The sequence below is a fragment of the Oncorhynchus mykiss genome, chromosome 3, assembly GCF_013265735.2.
Source record: "Oncorhynchus mykiss isolate Arlee chromosome 3, USDA_OmykA_1.1, whole genome shotgun sequence".
NCBI lineage: Eukaryota > Metazoa > Chordata > Actinopteri > Salmoniformes > Salmonidae > Oncorhynchus > Oncorhynchus mykiss.
This window is the reverse complement of record NC_048567.1, coordinates 15577914-15596574: the sequence shown is the minus strand read 5'-3', so window position 1 is coordinate 15596574 and position 18661 is coordinate 15577914. Positions and strand designations below refer to the sequence as shown.

The window sequence follows — 18661 nt, the reverse complement described above, 5'->3', positions numbered from 1 at the left end:
TATTTGTGAGTCCAGTTGTGGTTGTGTGCCCAGTAGTGAGTGAGTGAGCGCGTGTGTGCGTGCGAGTGAGTGACTGAGTGTGTAGGTCATGCACAAAGAAAGAGAGCCAGCCTCAGCCCTGGAGATGTTGCTGCTCTCATCTCGCCACTGTGCCCACCCCCTTCCACATCAAGCCCACAGTCCTGATGCATACTGACTGAAACACCCACAGTGCAGACATGCAGGAACACACACACACACAGTACAGACATGCAGTAACACACAGCGTAACCCAGTGAGACCTGTATTGTGAGGTCATTAGGAGAGTCTGTCAGTCCTGTTCACATGTGATAATTACTACAGTAACATTACAGCATGAGGCTGGGGTTGTCGTCACTACAGTAATATTACAGGCATGAGGCTGGGGTTGTATTAACTACAGTAACATTACAGCATGAGGCTGGGGTTGTCGTCACTACAGTAATATTACAGGCATGAGGCTGGGGTTGTATTAACTACAGTAACATTACAGCATGAGCCTGGGGTTGTAGTAACTACAGTAACATTACAGCATGAGGCTGGGGTTGTCGTCACTACAGTAACATTACAGCATGAGGCTGGGGTTGTAGTAACTACAGTAACATTACAACATGAGGCTGGGGTTGTCGTCACTACAGTAACATTACAACATGAGGCTGGGGTTGTCGTCACTACAGTAACATTACAGCATGAGGCTGGGGTTGTCGTCACTACAGTAACATTACAACATGAGGCTGGGGTTGTAGTAACTACAGTAACAATACAACATGAGGCTGGGGTTGTCGTCACTACAGTAACATTACAACATGAGGCTGGGGTTGTCGTCACTACAGTAGCATTACAACATGAGGCTGGGGTTGTCGTCACTACAGTAACATTACAACATGAGGCTGGGGTTGTCGTCACTACAGTAACATTACAACATGAGGCTGGGGTTGTCGTCACTACAGTAACATTACAACATGAGGCTGGGGTTGTCGTCACTACAGTAACATTACAACATGAGGCTGGGGTTGTAGTAACTACAGTAACATTACAGGCATGAGGCTGGGGTTGTAGTAACTACAGTAACATTACAACATGAGGCTGGGGTTGTCGTCACTACAGTAACATTACAACATGAGGCTGGGGTTGTCGTCACTACAGTAACATTACAACATGAGGCTGGGGTTGTCGTCACTACAGTAACATTACAGCATGAGGCTGGGGTTGTCGTCACTACAGTAACATTACAGGCATGAGGCTGGGGTTGTAGTAACTACAGTAACATTACAACATGAGGCTGGGGTTGTCGTCACTACAGTAACATTACAGCATGAGGCTGGGGTTGTCGTCACTACAGTAACATTACAGGCATGAGGCTGGGGTTGTAGTAACTACAGTAACATTACAACATGAGGCTGGGGTTGTCGTCACTACAGTAACATTACAGCATGAGGCTGGGGTTGTCGTCACTACAGTAACATTACAGCATGAGGCTGGGGTTGTAGTAACTACAGTAACATTACAACATGAGGCTGGGGTTGTCGTCACTACAGTAACATTACAGCATGAGGCTGGGGTTGTCGTCACTACAGTAACATTACAACATGAGGCTGGGGTTGTCGTCACTGCAGTAACATTACAACATGAGGCTGGGGTTGTCGTCACTACAGTAACATTACAACATGAGGCTGGGGTTGTAGTAACTACAGTAACATTACAACATGAGGCTGGGGTTGTCGTCACTACAGTAACATTACAGCATGAGGCTGGGGTTGTCGTCACTACAGTAACATTACAACATGAGGCTGGGGTTGTCGTCACTACAGTAACATTACAACATGAGGCTGGGGTTGTCGTCACTACAGTAACATTACAGCATGAGGCTGGGGTTGTCGTCACTACAGTAACATTACAGCATGAGGCTGGGGTTGTCGTCACTACAGTAACATTACAGCATGAGGCTGGGGTTGTCGTCACTACAGTAACATTACAGCATGAGGCTGGGGTTGTCGTCACTACAGTAACATTACAACATGAGGCTGGGGTTGTCGTCACTACAGTAACATTACAACATGAGGCTGGGGTTGTCGTCACTACAGTAACATTACAACATGAGGCTGGGGTTGTCGTCACTACAGTAACATTACAGCATGAGGCTGGGGTTGTCGTCACTACAGTAACATTACAACATGAGGCTGGGGTTGTCGTCACTACAGTAACATTACAGCATGAGGCTGGGGTTGTCGTCACTACAGTAACATTACAGCATGAGGCTGGGGTTGTCGTCACTACAGTAACATTACAACATGAGGCTGGGGTTGTCGTCACTACAGTAACATTACAACATGAGGCTGGGATTCTAATGCAGGCCACTGGAACATCCATGAGGACCTATGACGTTAGTAATAGACATAGTTAAAACACACTTAATTTACAGTCAGCCAAGCAGGACATCTTTGTAGTTTACATTTCTAAAATGGGCATTTTAGCCCGCACGCACAGTCTTGTGTCCAGTCTAGTTACCTGTCCCAGACCTGCTGTTTTCAACTCTCTAGAGACAGCAGGAGCAGAAGAGATACTCTGAATGATCAGCTATGAAAAGCCAACTGACATTAATCTCCTGAGGTGCTGACCTGTTGCACCCTCGATAACCACTGTGATTATTATTATTTGACCCTGCTGGTAATCTATGAACATTTGAACATCTTGGCCATGTTCTGTTATAATCTCCACCCGGCACAGCCAGAAGAGGATTGACCACCCCTCATAGCCTGGTTCCTCTCTAGGTTTCTTCCTAGGTTCTGGCCTTTCATGGGAGTTTTTCCTAGCCACCGTGCTTCTACACCTGTATTGCTTGCTGTTTGGGGTTTTAGGCTGGGTTTCTGTACAGCACTTTGTGACATCAGCTGATGTAAGAAGGGCTTTATAAATACATTTGATTGATTGATTGCGTCGAAACCTACCTCGATGGAGCCAAACTCCACATTGTCATAGTGGAAGTGGGCACAGTCAACGAGCTTAGGGAAGTGACCTTTCACAACAGACAGCCTGAGATAGAAACACACACAGCAGTCAGATTAGATGAAATAACAGCATTATACAGTCACAGAGTGAGAGTCACAATACAGAGAATGGATTTGTCTTGAACAGCAGCAGACCAACACTGTTCTAACGTTAGTGCAGCAGTAGAAGCCCTGTATACAGTCGGTCTATGTTTGGGTGAATTAGTAGACATACACTTAGGTTAGGAGAAGCTCCAGGACAAACAAAGCTGTAGCTATGGGAGCTTGACAGTGACAGTGGTTCTCGTGTGAACAGAAACAACCCTGAGCAGACTGCTTTGCATGTCCCTACTCTCAAATGCACACACTGACTGTGGCAGGTCCATTGCATGGTGATTTTTGCAGCTCGATGTTTGTCATGAATCTTGCCCTGCAGGCAAAAGTGAGCGACTTCTGCTAGATGGGCCAGCTGCAAAGTCAAATTTGGCTATATTGTAAAAATGTATGAAAACAAAAATGTGCTTTTGGTCTTAAATTTAAGGTTAGGCATTAGGTTTAGCGGTGTTGTTACGGTTAGGTTTCATGCCAACCTGCGGTGACCAGGGCCAGACTTCATCAGTGACACCACTCACTCCTCTAAGCTTCACATCACATCAACCTCCCACTATCAACTACCACATAATCTCACCACAGCCAGGGGGAAATGAAACTGGGGAATGTCCTGTTTCACAGCACTGCGTAGTCTGTAAGGGAAGTTCTGAGGTTCCCTGTATGTGTTTGTGTATAAACTTCTCTCCGACCGTGTCTCCACAGAAGTGGTTTAATACCTGACAGGGATGTCCATACAAGGGCATTCATCACAGAGCACAGCTACAAAGTATAGTTAACCTGAAATACTACAATATATATAATATACACCCTTCCTCTCAGTCTATGCTTGGCATCCCTTGTCTGGCACCAAAGTTCCATCGGTGCCTAATGGTTCACATTTCACACCACTTCTGCGTCCTGTAACTACACTGCAGTCACATTTCACACCACTTCTACGTCCTGTAACTACACTGCAGTCACCTTTCACACCACTTCTGCGTCCTGTAACTACACTGCAGTCACCTTTCACACCACTTCTGCGTCCTGTAACTACACTGCAGTCACCTTTCACACCACTTCTGCGTCCTGTAACTACACTGCAGTCACCTTTCACACCACTTCTGCGTCCTGTAACTACACTGCAGTCACATTTCACACCACTTCTGCGTCCTGTAACTACACTGCAGTCACCTTTCACACCACTTCTGCAGTCACATTTCCCTTGTGTAGGTCAGCAGTGTACTTGTTCCACCCTCTTTAAAATGATCTTTAACTGTTCCAATCCATCCTCAGTGAAACGATTAAGACCCGGAGGGCAGTGTGCCAGTCTAAGTGGCAGTCTCACCTCTTGCTCATCTTCCCCTTCAAGTTGGCAGTGGTGCCCACGGAGCGGGTAGTGGGCTCCCCGGAAGTGTCCAGATTATCGGTGCTCCAAGCCTTTGGGAGGGAGAAAGAGGAAAAAGATAGTTAGTAAAAACAACAGTCAACAGGCCACGTTACATGGTGTCTGTGTCTCCAGGGGTGGTGGTCAAGACTGTACCTCAAAGGGAGATTGGGAGGACATCAACCAGGAGATATCTAGATATCTACTATCGTCAAAGTATGGTTTATAGGCTACACCATCTACAAAATCTCTTCCTTCTTGACAGTGATTTGACTTGGTCAAAGCAACTTCCTCAGCCCCATGATGTCACTCCTGACTACAGTACAGAACATGCAGAAGATACTTACACAAACACAGCACAACTAACACCACTGCAGAGGACAGAGCAAACTGTAGTAGTGGTAGCTGTGTTTGATTCTACTTCACATGCTGTAGCATATATAAGCTGTTAGTTAGTAAATCCCTGTCCCCTGCGCGTATCCAGTCCTTCCTGTCAGGATCTGCATGACGATGCAGCAGCCGTCGAACAGCGGAGCTGAATGCGCACTGACTCATACTGACTCAACAGCAGGTGGAAACACAGCTCTAACCATCACACGGTTCACACCTTCACAGGCCCTACGGCAAGCCAGACACACACCCCTCCTCTCCCTCTGGCTTTAGGTCTGCCTTCACTCATCTCTAAAACCAGCATACAGCCATGTAATCGTTATCACAAATGAACAAAAGACAAATATTTGTCCCTCTTTTCATTCATACCTCTCTTGCTCTCCCTCTCTCAATGTCAATATCCACCTCCTTTCCATATTATCCAGCTGATGAATGCAAACCAACACACAACACACCCACTCCTACACAAACAGGTAGCAGCAATGATGAGCTGTCAACCACCAGAGGGAACGAACATCAATCACTTACTGTGTGTGTGTACGTAAACAAGCCATTTTTCACACATGACCAGTGTATATTACACCCATAAGGCTTTGGTAGAGGCTAACTGAAGTAATTTGTCTGTTGTCAGGGAAATATGTCCCAAATAGACTCAGAGGCAGCAGGTAGCCTAGTGGTTAGAGCGTTGTAACCAAAAGGTTGCTGGATCGAATCCCCGAGCTGACAAGGTAAAAATCTGTAATTCTGCCCCTGAACAAGGCAGTTAACCCACTGTTCCCTGGTAGGCCGTCATTGTAAATAAGAATTTGTTATTAACTGACTTGCCTAGTTAAATAAAAATAAATAAGTAAAATAGGCAGGGTTGTAACCCCCATGAGATGAATTGGTGACAACCATCTCCATTCACAACATAGACAGTGAGAAATGGTTTTGCCCAGATGGAGGGAGGATGAGATGGAAATTAGGCTAAAAGTATGTGGATGAGTGACTCCCGAATCTCCTTCAAATACTCAAATGGGATCAAATATCAAAACCCCATGTTCAGATGCTAAAGGCCTCTACCTGAACAAGTGTAAGAGAATCTACCGCTTCCTTAGAGAGTTGTACTATCTTACAATGTCTCACTCTCACATGCCAACAGCAACTGTGACAATAGCAGACTGGATACAGTTTGGAAGGGTGCAAGCCAGGTTGAAGATCAGATTCTCCACTACTCGGCCTGTCATGGGCTCCTGCAACACCTTTAAAGGATACAGCAATGAAAACACCTGGGCTTTTAAAACCTTCCCAGTTGTGAATCACTTGTGATTGGGGACAGCGCGTCTGTTCACAGGTTATTCCTCAGCAGAGGATGCAGAGCTGGATAGAGTACTGCAGCTCCAGGGAAAAACATTACTCCTCAGAGTATTGGCCTAGGATCAGTACTACTCCTCCCGGGATTGACCTTACCCACACAAACCCAAACTGGTCCTGGTCAATCGCTTAGGGACAACTGACACCCTCACCGTTCCTGGGTGAGTGAGTGGGAGAGTGGGCGAGCGAGCACCTGGCATAGGCTTGCTGTGGTAAATTGACTGTTAACAGTAAGCCTGGACAAACCTGCCTCCACCTGGTGTGTGTGTGTGTGTGTGTGTGTGTGTGTACGCACTCAGCGGGGCCCATAGAGGCTGAAAGCACTGGGGCTAAACTGGGCACAGCTAGGCTTAACCAGAATACATCAGCGCTGCATCACTTCAGCATTGAGCGTATCACACACCAAGATGTGTCTGTTCAGCCCTCAGTACAGGCCGGCCCCTTAGTCTCGACTCAATCCCTCTGACAACGTGGCAACAGCAGAGAAACTCAACGAGCTGAGAGTCCATCATTACAAAGCAGGGGATAAGGTATTTATAGACAAGAACCCTGGCCTGTATCCAGTCTGAACTGACTGTCTGCAACATGCATTCATTCCATCTCCAACATTGTAAAACCTTAGATCACCACGTGACTGGTACATTAATGGATGCTAAAGGTCATTAGCGGACCACGTCATGTCGTTGCCCTTCCAGTAACTCCACACCCCTCTTCACTCTACACCAGGCTAGAGTTTCACGGGCAGCCGGTATGGCACAATAGACACCTGAAACTGGATCTGCCATGGAAGCCACCGCTTCCAAACAACAGTTAGCTAGACGGTCAGACACAGGCAGGCGGTCAGAGCAGGGCAGTATCCACACACAACAGTCAGGGACAATAGCAGGAGTTAATCCTAAGAGACTAGGCTCTAGTAGGTATTGTTGTACAGCAACAACGCAGACAGGTCTTCTTCAGACCAAAACCAAAGACATGAGAATCCTAATGGCATTAAGGCAGGGTAATAACCCCTGCAGGCATTCACTCTCACCCCCCTCATTGATTCCACAGCAGCCCACTTTCTCTCCACCTCCTGTTCTCTACCTTCTGCATCCTCCTCTTCTTGAACATATTGAGGACCCCTTTCAAGGGGGGCGGGGGTTCTTTTTAGATGTTGGTGTAGTCCATCTCCAGTGCTATGTATCTCCTCTGTCCATCCATCTGTCTGTCACCATCGGTCTCCCATGGTTACCTCCGCCAAGCCATCACTGTCCCTTCTCAGTGCATTCTGCTCAGAAGGACAGGTAAGTGGACCTAGCATACCTGGCGGTTACGTCTGTGTGCGTGTGCACAGACACATACTTGACTGTTGAATATTTCATGGTGTGAACACACACAGCGATCTGAACCCTGGGCCATTGCCAGAGCTCAGGCTTCTCAGCTGTTCTGTGAGAGGGGCAGGAGACAGACTGACGGGCGGTCGGTCGCTTTATATAAACGCTTGGTTTCCTTCCTAATCTATCTGGTGACAACTGCCAGTTACACAGGGCAACACAACCTCCACATCATAGCGAAACCACATAAGGGGGCAATAAAAAGGTGTCACGTTTAATGCTTCGACAAGACCAAGAGGAGGGAGTCTTGGTGGTACAGAGAAGAACTGTATAGTAGGCTGACCTAGAAACCATGTTCTGTTGAGTCTAGAGGATCCAGCATGCTATATAAACCCCCTCTCAGTTTAGACATCTTTAAATGATAAGCCCTGGTTCTCAGTAAGGCCGCTGTCACCAGAGCTCACCTCATAGTTTGAATGTTTGTGCCCTGATCCAACAACAGTCCATATAATGCATGCCTGGTATTCCTTCCTCTCTTTAGGGACCGGGAAAACAGGAACTCTGATCTTGTTTGGGAAGAGCGGCTGCAGTTGTTCAGCACCAGCTCTACCCAGAGTCTACCCAGTGTTGGGGAGTAGTGAACTACATGTAGTTCAACAAGTAACTGAAACTACCACCACCTTCAAAATGTAGTTGACTAAATTCCAATCTTAGTAGTGTTTTAGTACATAGTTTATTTTTTTTTATTTTTTTGCCATGTAGCAGTGTAGCTAACTACTGGAACTATACACTACTCTTCTTGCAAATAGAAAAGATATGGCTGAAGTAGACAAGAATTTCCTATCAGCTCTTCCCCTAATTCTCATTTGAAAGACAGTTTGTGTTTAATATGCACATTCTGTTATCTTACTTCAGAGAGATCTGCTTTAACAAATTGTAGTCAATGACATTTCAGATTTTGATATGATAATTTATCGCGCTGACGACATACAGAGGTAGACAATACTTGTAATAATTGTTGACCGCATGCACAAGTATGTATATTTACACACATGTGCAGACAGACCACCATACCATGCATAGACAGGCACAATACGTACCCACAGACATAAAGAGGTGCATACAGACAGTTTGGGTAGACGGAGACTTACCAGACATGACTGTCCAGCTCATAGCGCGTATAAACATGGTGCATTTCCCAACCCACTGGGGTCACGACACTTCACACAGAAAAAGAAAACGAAGGAAGCACATTTCATTTCCGTCCCTTCATACAAGAGGCTTATTGTGTGTAGTCAAGAGACAATACACTCTAGACTGCTTCCTTGAGGGATTTGAGTAAGTTGAGTTCAAAGTTGATTCTGGAGAGAAGGTCAGACTTTTGTTTAGCCTAATTGTTTGAGGGTAAAAAATAAAATAAAAACATGAATAAATAAATAAAAACAATTCTATTGAGCTTTGCTGTAACACGAAGTGGCCTGTGTTGAGAGCTGGAGCGAGAGGACTTGGCTGACTGTTCACGCTCCATCAGAAAGTGCCAAACCTTAACCAACCAGCTCTGATCTAACGTAACAAGGCCATGCATCAACACCACTGCTCTGAAAGCCTTCTCAACTCTGACACAATTAAAAGGTCACTTGATTCCCATACAGAACCATCCCTATAATAGCGCCATCTAACCCATAACCCACAGAGAGAAACGTATCTCAAATACCTATGCTGGTTTTGAATACTCTTTGTTGACAACAACCCTTGGTATTTGATAAGTCAGTCGCATACCATTTCTAACAGTATAACCTGTGAGATTGCCAGCACGGACAGCATCATTGTGCTTGGGCTTCCCAGTATTACAGCAGAGTGAAGTGTTGTCACACTGTCTGTCTGTCTCAGGGGAGTTGGCTAATCTAGTTAGTTGGAGGTGGGAGAGGAGCAGACAGACATGGGTCACACACAGGGGTCAACACGCTGAGGAAATGGGTTAAATGTGACAGTTTTGTTCCTTCTAGACTAGAGTATGCCTAAGTCGTGTGTGTGTGTATAAGATTTGGCGTGCCTATGCTGCGTGTTTGCGTGTGTGTGTGTGAGGGGGGGGGGGGGGCTTGAGGTTCAAGGCACATTAGAAAAGTATCAAAGAGTATCAGTGAAGCTTTCTCTGGGAGGGGGAGTATTCTGCTGCTATGTAACAATGCAAAAACAATGCCATTGATTTGAATGTGTGTGTAGGAGGGAATTCTCTGCAAGTGAATCTGCCCAATGATCATTATATTATAGCCTCTGCCATTAAACTCCTACAACAGTCCCAAGTCACATGGTTAGGCTTCGTAAATGTAGGGAGTTCGGCTAGGCCTACTCCACCCTATGAATCACAAGAGTGAGACTGTTCCTTACTAACCTTACTAAGTCACAGGCATCGGGTGTGCTTAAAATGTTGACTAGAGTCAGTGGGCAGCCTGTTGGTCTGTGCAGAGCAGACGTTGGTGTTTGTGATGTGGGAAGTGAGGCTCCATGCTTTCTAGTCAGCCAGAGCCTTACCAACAGTTGCCGAGATCTTCCGTCATGTGGGCAGCGTCGCTATGGTAACGCAGCGTGTTTTTGCATGTCAGGCCATGAGAGGGAGATTGTGTGCTTTCTCGAGCTTATAAAAGGACTGCATGGATAAGATTTAGGTGGACAGGATGTCAGAGTAGGATAAGAGTGTGTGTGGATGTCTATGCTAGAGTGTGTGTGTGTGGATGTGCATGCTAGAGTGTGTCACAGGGAATGAAAAATAATGGTGTGAGAGTCTGATTCAACTACTTCTATGCTTGTGCGATTGAGAGGGTTTAAAAGCAGGCTCAAATGTGCTTGACTATGTGGGGTGAACTGGACGGTGTGTGTGCAGGGGTGTGTGAGCTTCTCTCATTCCTCTACAGACTCTGAACTTGACACAGACGTTGGTGTAGCGACAGTGGCAAGCAACTCCGTCATGCCTGTAGGTGTGTTGAGTGAAGTGGGTCTCACACACACATATATGACATATATATGACGACTGAAAAACAAGCTCAAAACCACTCTGCATAAATCAATCCTGACAAATCTCTCATAACTAAATCTCTGGCTGGCTATTATTACGATGATTGTTTTGTCTCTGCCTCTCTGCTCTCTGAGGCTCAGCAGGTGTCCTGGATCTTGACCCCAAAAGAAGACAATAGGATAGAGGGTCAGTCAAGTAGAAGAAGAGCCATTTGTTATTGTCCCTTTTCTCCCACGGTCAGTAAACCGCCCCACTCCAAGCGACGCTGTCTTCACAGTCAAGGAGTCTTGGGTCTGTCCTCTTCAGGTCACAGCACAACGTTGGCTTGGGTTGGTTGGGTGGGTCTGGCTTGCCAACAGGCTTACCAACAGAGAATACTACAGCCCAAAAGGTAAATGTCTGTTTGTGTAACCCAGCTGCTCCAACAGTTTTGCTCGTTGTCTAGAACTCCCCCTGCTACTCCTCCATGCCCCATCCCCTGCTTCTCTCACTCCTCCATTTCACTCACTTTCTGTATGAAAGAAGACAATGAGAATCCCCTACACTTCTCCACCCTTCGTTCCTTCCTTCCCTCTTTCTCCAGGGGGAACAATAGGTTCAAAGAGTGTCCTTTCATGCTCACTCTCTCGCTCCTCCTCTCTTTCGTAGCGACCCAGTGTAATAGAAGTGTCAGAGAAAGAGGGGCTGAGGACTGAATAAGTGGGTAATGTTGGGAGACGGATCTTGGGAGAATTCGGGGGAGGCGGGGTGAGGAGGAACAGCATTACAAATCTGCTCTTTTCCTTATTGTCATCATCTGCAAGTGGTCGCGGCTGGGCTAATGTGACGTGAATGGGCCAGTTTGGGGCAAGTAGTCGTGGCTACAAGTGTTGATCTGTCACGCCGGACACACTGCACACATATGGGGGGGAGGAGGTGACAGACAGACAGGGACTGTGTGGTTCAAATCCAGGGGCTACTACGGTGACAGGAGCTTGGGGACTGGACATGGGGGAGAAGCATCAGCCTGGATCCAGACACGAGAGGCCAGGGGTCAAGTCATTCAGCAGGTTGGCAGCCCAATGGCACATGTAAACACACTCAGTGAGGTACAGTTAGATAGTCACCACAACACTAGACTGCACATGATTACTTTTCATGTTTCACGCAACATTAGGCCCCTTGGTTATTGATGTAGTATGCCATCACTAACACTGTAGAGGTGTACCAGAGGGGTGCTTCTGTCTCCCAGCCTCAAAACAACTTTTACTGGGAGTGTGTTTCTAACGCATGAGCTCCGTTAGCTCCCCCTTTCACAGAACAAAACAGGCCTTCCCATTCAGCCATGCCCCACCATCCCCTCACCTCCTATAGATCCCACCCAACCCCCAACGACACCCCAAAAAAGGAACCGCACTCACCCATCCCTCCCTCCCTGTACTCCTTCAGGCTAATGCAACAAACACTGCCCCCCAAATCTTCTCCCATCTCCCCGAGTAAGCATGGGAAGCCATAGCGAAGGATAGCTGAGATGGAAGACTGGGGAGGGTCTAGGCTGTGTAAGAATGGAGCAAGGTGGGCTCTATCATGGACATTCCAGAAGAGGGTCCCTGGGAAACAGACAGTCCCCCTGTCACCCCCCACCGCCCGTTACCCAAAAAGCGCCTCTGGGAGCCCTGTCCTCTTTCTTCCATGCGACAGGAAAGACACAGAGCCACCGGCAGCATACTAAACACCAAACACTGCCCTCATCCCAGCTGCAGCCACGTGAGATAGAGACACACAAGAGAGGGAGAGAAAAGACTAAAAAGAAGAAAAAAGAGAGGTGGGGGAAGAAAGAAGTAGAGGAAAGAAAAAGAGGGTGAATTCGTCAGAAGCCTGACTGTTGTGAACAAGTGTGTGGTGTGTGTGTAGCGAGACATGAGGGACAGTGGACGAGGGGGCCGTTTGTGTTGGTACGGAACAATGTGGGCATGGCTTCAGAACAGATGTTTCTATAGGGGCAGACAGCTGGCACCCAGAGCATCTGACTGCAGCGGAGAGAGAGAAAAACCATAAAGGGAAAGAGAGAATGGCTGAATGAAAACACTAACAGGAGAAAAACTATCCATATGTGGAGCCTAGGTCTGGTGGGGGGAAACAAGGTCGCTAGCCACAGTAAAGGGGAGGGGTTCTGAAGACTTGCTTCAACAAGTTGGAGGATGTCAAGGCAACATGAAAGATTTTAAACTAGAGAGCTAGCATGTATAGTATATGGACAGAGGGCTACACTCCAGGATAGTGACTTGGTGGCTGTACTGCATAGGCAGGTTTGCTGTCTGTTTAGTCAGTGTCTCTTCAAGCTGCTGTATATGGGCTTGGACAACCAGGATATGAATCATAATGCAAAACCGGTTTGAAGGCACTGACTGTACTGTAAGTCATGGATAGAAGGGTGACCCATGAGGCAAAACAGATATTGGCATATCACACATTCCAGCCTCCAGGCCAAAACAGACAGAGAGAGGGGAGTAGTAAGAGGGGGAAGGGAAGAAAGTTGTAGGTTTGTATACAGGTTAATGTACTGTAAATAAACCATATCTGATCGTACGCAGTATTAGCACAGAGATCTAATGTTAAGCACCCATTAAAGAGTCTCCAGGGTGAGTAGTGTGTGTGTGTGCGCACGTTGGGCGTGGCTGGTGCCGGCTGGCTTCTCCTCTATGAGGGCGTTAGAGGAGATGATGGGTGACAGGGCGTGAGGCAGTGCCCTCGCCCAGACCTTCTCTGGCCTGAGGCGGGACTCTGTGACGCCCCTTGCCCCCAAGCTGTCAGCAGCAGCCCTGTGAGCCCAGTTCCAGCTTTAGGCCCTGGGAAAAGGGTCAGGGACAGGGCTGGTGTCCCCAGTCAGGCCTCTTTAGCTCAGCTTATAGCTCACCTCTAGACCTACCAGGGATCAAATATCCCTTTACTATTCACATGGCATGAGGTACAGCAGAAAGTGCCTGGTAATAACATAGTGATGGCTCACATGAGACGCAGCACCTCTCTAAAGGGCCTGCTTTGAGAGCAGCTTGAAAGATGCTCAACATGTTAACATGCTCAGCTAAACAGCCCCCTGGCTGTAGCCTAGAGGTAATTCAATTCACCATTATCACTGTAGGAAAAAATCATTTTCATTTAATAAATAAAACTAGCAGACAGCTAGTTGAGGTGATGACATGTGTTGCGTGTCGGTTAGGGTTATGAGTCCATAACATAGCCTACACTAGGCTACATGGAGGACGCACATTTTGGCGATCTGCTTGAATAATATCCCACGGAATAAAGCACACAGGACAAACAATAGGCGTAGTAGTGCTCCGAGGTGGTCAAACTAGATCTTTCTAAACATCTGTCCTCACGGTGAGTCCACATGCAGGGGGAAGTAGAGACGAGCAGAGAGCAGCACTGAGCACACAGGGGGACTGTCTGACCGTCACCCCTGACAACGAGCTGTGCGCTGCCTAAACCAGTCCCCCCGTGCCACTCTCCACATCCTCATTTCAGCTCAAACATAAACCGCTTGCTTGGTGGCTGAACGTTGTTGTTAATGCAGCCAGGCTTGTTTCGTTTCTCATTATACGGTATGTGATAAAATAATGATCGGTCAGTGAAGAACCAAACCAGTGGCCAATGACAGAGGTGGTGTGGCCAGAACGCCAGTGTTACAGAGTCCGTAAGCAGCCATTGATTTGTGTGTATATTGTGTTTGTTCTCCATTACAGGCAGATCCACACAGGTGTCTATATCTAGGGAAGATAGAGTGAGCAAGATATGAGGGTAGAGAGGAAGGGAGTAGGAGGGCCTCACAGTAAACAGGAAGCGATGGAGAGGATTATTGGTGGGCGTGGCCCTGCTGTGCCAACTCTTTGCTTTTTACCTTTCTCTCCATCTTCCTGTCTAGGGTCTCTCTCTATCCCTACCAAATTTGTACATTGAGGACATCTTTATGTAATTTGTGCAGCCCAAGTGGCAGAGGGGGGGAGGGAATAGTGGAATAGAATGTGAGGTTATGTAACAACAGCAGTGCTGATTCTGACAAACATCAAAATCAACCATTCCTCTCATGTTTTCTTGCGATAATAACGCTGGTGCACCGAGGACAGGGAGGGAGTGTGTGTGTGTGTGTACTGAGGCACTTCCCTTACCACGAACTCCTCAGGTCATCAATGGTAGCAAGAAGGGACAACAGCTGGGAACAAGCTTCAATAGGATTAAATTAACCAGAGCACATCAGGGCATGATGCATAAATAAAAAGGATGTATTATTAGAGAGTTCCTTTCTGTACAGTAAGAGCCCCCTATCATTCAGCTGTTGGCAGCCACAGGCCAAGCATTTCATTCTCCTGTCGGCAAGTGAGCATCCTAGGGGAGCATTTACATTAAATCAAGTGTGTTGAAAACAACTAGCATTTGAGTTCAGTTGGGGCTGGGATAGGCTAATTTGTGCTGCAACGGAAGCCTAATCTTTATAATAGTCTTACTACAAATCCAAATGTGTACAGAAAAACTACACACACACACATTGAACTGCAGCCGGCTGCACACTGCGCCAACAACGCAAAGGAAGCAGAATAACTCTTGTTCGGCAAATGTAATGTCCAAGCGTAAAAGGCTCTTAACACAACATTACCATCAGTCTGCATTGATTTTCCTCTTACCGAACATTGCAAGTGACCGTACATGAGACGATTAAATGGAAATCAATTAGGTATGTAGCCAGTGAGTCCATCCAACAGCTGTAAATAAACAGTCTGTCCGAAACAAAGACACACAGTATTTTTCTGTCTCCGCCTCATTCTCTGTACAGTATACACACAGACACACACACTCGGTCTCAGTCGCTCAGTCTCTGTATGGTATACACACAGACACACATGCCCTCAGTCTTAGTCTCATTCAATCTCTGAAACACACAGCTCCTGCCAGACAGAGTTATGAAGATGCTGGGTTTGTAATTAAACACCTTGATCGCCCACTGCTGCTCACACTGGAGGCAGAGCTAATCCTCAAACTGACTATTGGGGAGAGCAGGCCAAGATACGCTACACCAGCTGGACATGGAATCTGAATGACAACATACAAGGATACTTAGAAAGGGTTCAGACCAGGGAGGTCAACGTAACCAATGGGTCTTGAGATTGTGAGATGGAGGCTAAACTATAGCCTTGAGTGAAGTTTTAGACTCAGGACTGACAACACAGTAATGCTTCTCTAGAACATGGAACCAACTATCTATCTGAAGCAAGTGAGTCAATCCAACAGAGCCAGAATGAAGACCATAAGATTGAGTTCCATAAAGAAAAAAGCAGTAATGACACACATGCCTTGTTTGGCCAGGCATTAGAGAATACAGAAGCATAAAATAGGCCTGGCTATTCCTAGTTTTCCAAGGGAAATGTAATGTACAGTCTGAGAATAAACATAGGTGACATAATCTGAAGCTAAGCACTAGTTCAGCCTGTTTCAGCTGTAACATACTGGGTCCACTGCGGTTGGGTAGATTAATGATGGATTGATCATTAATGACAGAAATACCCTATGCTGTGGCAAAGAGCCAGTCTTGGGACCTAACCCAGATTAGTAATTGCCAGTCTTGAGAGCAGGAGACTGACTAGTGGATGGAGGGGATTTGTATCCTCTGATCATAAACCACCATATTCTCTGGTAGAACGACCTGTTCCACTGGTATGCAAAACCCATGTCTATTGCAAACACAGCTGTATGTAAGAATAATGACACGTTCATGTGCTAGTCAGATATAGGAAGTCAGACATTTCCGAGTTTCCTAGATCTGACTAGCACGTGAACGCGGCAAAACTCCAGGGGAGTAGACAATATATCAAAATGGAGTTGGCAGGCCAATCACTCCATTCAATGAAAGACCATTTCAAGTTGCACAGCTATGATTAACCATCAAGTCTAAAGCGCTTTTACCTTTAAGAAAACATGAAGTCAGTGAAGTGATGTTATAGCGCGAGACGACAGCATAGCGTTGGAACGGTTTGAAGTGTTACTTCATCACGCTGACACAGTTACCTGGAACCGATTGTATCTACACGCCTGAGAGGGACATTAACAATATTATATCTGAAAACGTTGCAGCCCAACAATGGGAAACAGATTAGTTGTATTATGTTGCGCATATAACATTCGTTTCTTTAGTACTAACTAATTTAAAATGATATTAGCTACATTAGTATCCCGTGCCTTTGTTATGAGAATGACGTTTGTTCATCACTGTGGCTTGCGCGCAATTAATGAAATGGAAGCCCCAGCCGGAGTAGACAAAAGACTGTCCGTTTTCAAAACTGTTTTGAGCTGCCAATCTAGCAACGAACAAGGCAATCATAATAGTATTAGCTAGCTTTGCTAGATTGTGTTAAACGATGACACGCCGTACAGCACGTAAATATTCGAATTAAGGCAAGTGATGAATGCCCAGTAAAACCGAATCACCCTGTCTGGCTGACAGACAACACCGCCATTCATGCTTGCATTTCAAGGGAGGGGCGCGCGATGTGGCTAACTTGAGCTAGCTAACACACTAGATTAAATAAATAACGTAACTAGTTAGTTAGCTAAATTGAGCTAATAAACGGCATAGCCACATGGGATTTGGCTTTATAGCATTAGCTATAAGATTTAGTTAGTCAGATAAAGACAACCATATCAAATGACTTGAGCGAAGCAGTGACAGGCCAAGGTTCAGCAGTGTCCCTGTAACTAATGGCAACAACGGACTGGACAGCATCTTCTGTTTGTTTGCCACACAGACTAGCCATATGTGACAGACATGGTACGACAAACTAGCTATCACATGTTTTGTTGCCAAACTTAAAAAAACGTTTTTTTCACTTGCCTCATGTCTACTGACATGCAGCCTGAACTAAGACAAAAATGATGACTTACCACCATTCCGATATCCAGGTTCGGGGGAAAAGGGTCGGATGGGCTCCGTCTTCAAATTCCAATCTCACTGGTGTATATTAATGTTTGATTGGTGCATTCGTTAAAGTGGCCCTCCGCTTCTTGATATATAACGTTAGCAAACTATGCCAACAGTTTACCTCACATTTAGAAAATATTGAAGCATCATTGCTAGTTGTGAATCTAACACGAAAAAGGACCTCCTAACCAGCCCTCCAAGACAGGACTGTGAGGAGTGACTGGAACAACGAGGGGGTGGCGAAATCTAGTTCGTTGCCTTGGCAAAAAACAAATTTTCAGCGAGATCCTGATGAAAATGTAGACAACTGTCTCCATATTATAGACGACATAATTTGCTAGTTAGAAATCTGAAGAAGTTCTCGGTTCATGCAAAATCGTCCTTTCTACATCGTTAGTAGGCTGCATTCATTGCCTCAGTTCAGGCAATGAGATGTTTCTACACACGTGTGGTTGAAATGTGGATAAGCAGTGTCTATCCGCCGATACCAAATCTCAAAGTGATGTGTATTTTATGGAAACGTAAAGATTGAGTGTAAGGCTCTAGTTAATCGTAAATAAGATAACATTATTTTAACGCCAACAATGATAAACAATTTTTGTATCTTCATTGATCAGGCAAAAAGACTCGTTTAAACAGAGCTCCCCTATTTTGTGTAAATGCTGAGGTCCAGTTGATGCCCCTGATCGGACAAAGGCGTAAGAAGCAGACTGGCTATCCTTTATTTATGCTTTCAAGTTAAATCTAAATATATTCAGCTAGCTGTCTTTTTCCTCGCATTATATTTAGATTGGTGAGACTTGATACAAGCATTCTTTATCATCCAATTACTTCCCAAGACAGACATCCTAATCTGCTTTAACACATTGCTATTTCCTAGAAATTGTGCACGGAGGGCAAAAGGTTTTAGTTCCACAATACTTCTAATCTCAAATAGAATCCAACAGTATTATCCTATATTCTCCCCAATGTATGGCATAATTGAGAATGCCTTATGCCTCAGGCTATGGTAACGTTGAATACTCCAAATGGTAGTTGGACAAAATATTCAATATCAGTTATCTTAAAAGCTGACCTTCTCGTCCATTTTGTATACCGTTACAATTTAAAGCAAGGTATGTATAGCAACCCTACCTTTCAACGGTCAGTTTATTAAAGAATCAA

At 45.8% G+C, this 18661-nt stretch overlaps 1 protein-coding gene across 2 annotated transcripts in view; it reads right to left on the bottom strand.

The window, feature by feature from the left end:
* Positions 1–18163, bottom strand: part of arhgap33 (Rho GTPase activating protein 33) — a 40688-nt gene extending 22525 nt beyond the window's left edge. Inside the window, exons 1-3 of one of the 2 annotated variants that reach the window (XM_036970308.1) lie at positions 17461–18163; positions 4441–4532; positions 2967–3051 (exon numbers count right to left, since the gene is read on the bottom strand). In XM_036970308.1, coding sequence (XP_036826203.1) covers positions 2967–3051; positions 4441–4532; positions 17461–17466 — 183 coding nt within the window. In that variant the 5' untranslated portion in view covers positions 17467–18163. The remainder of the gene's footprint in view (positions 1–2966; positions 3052–4440; positions 4533–17460) is intronic. The other variant, XM_036970309.1, reaches the window with a different exon arrangement.
* Between the last annotated feature and the right edge of the window lie 498 nt (positions 18164–18661).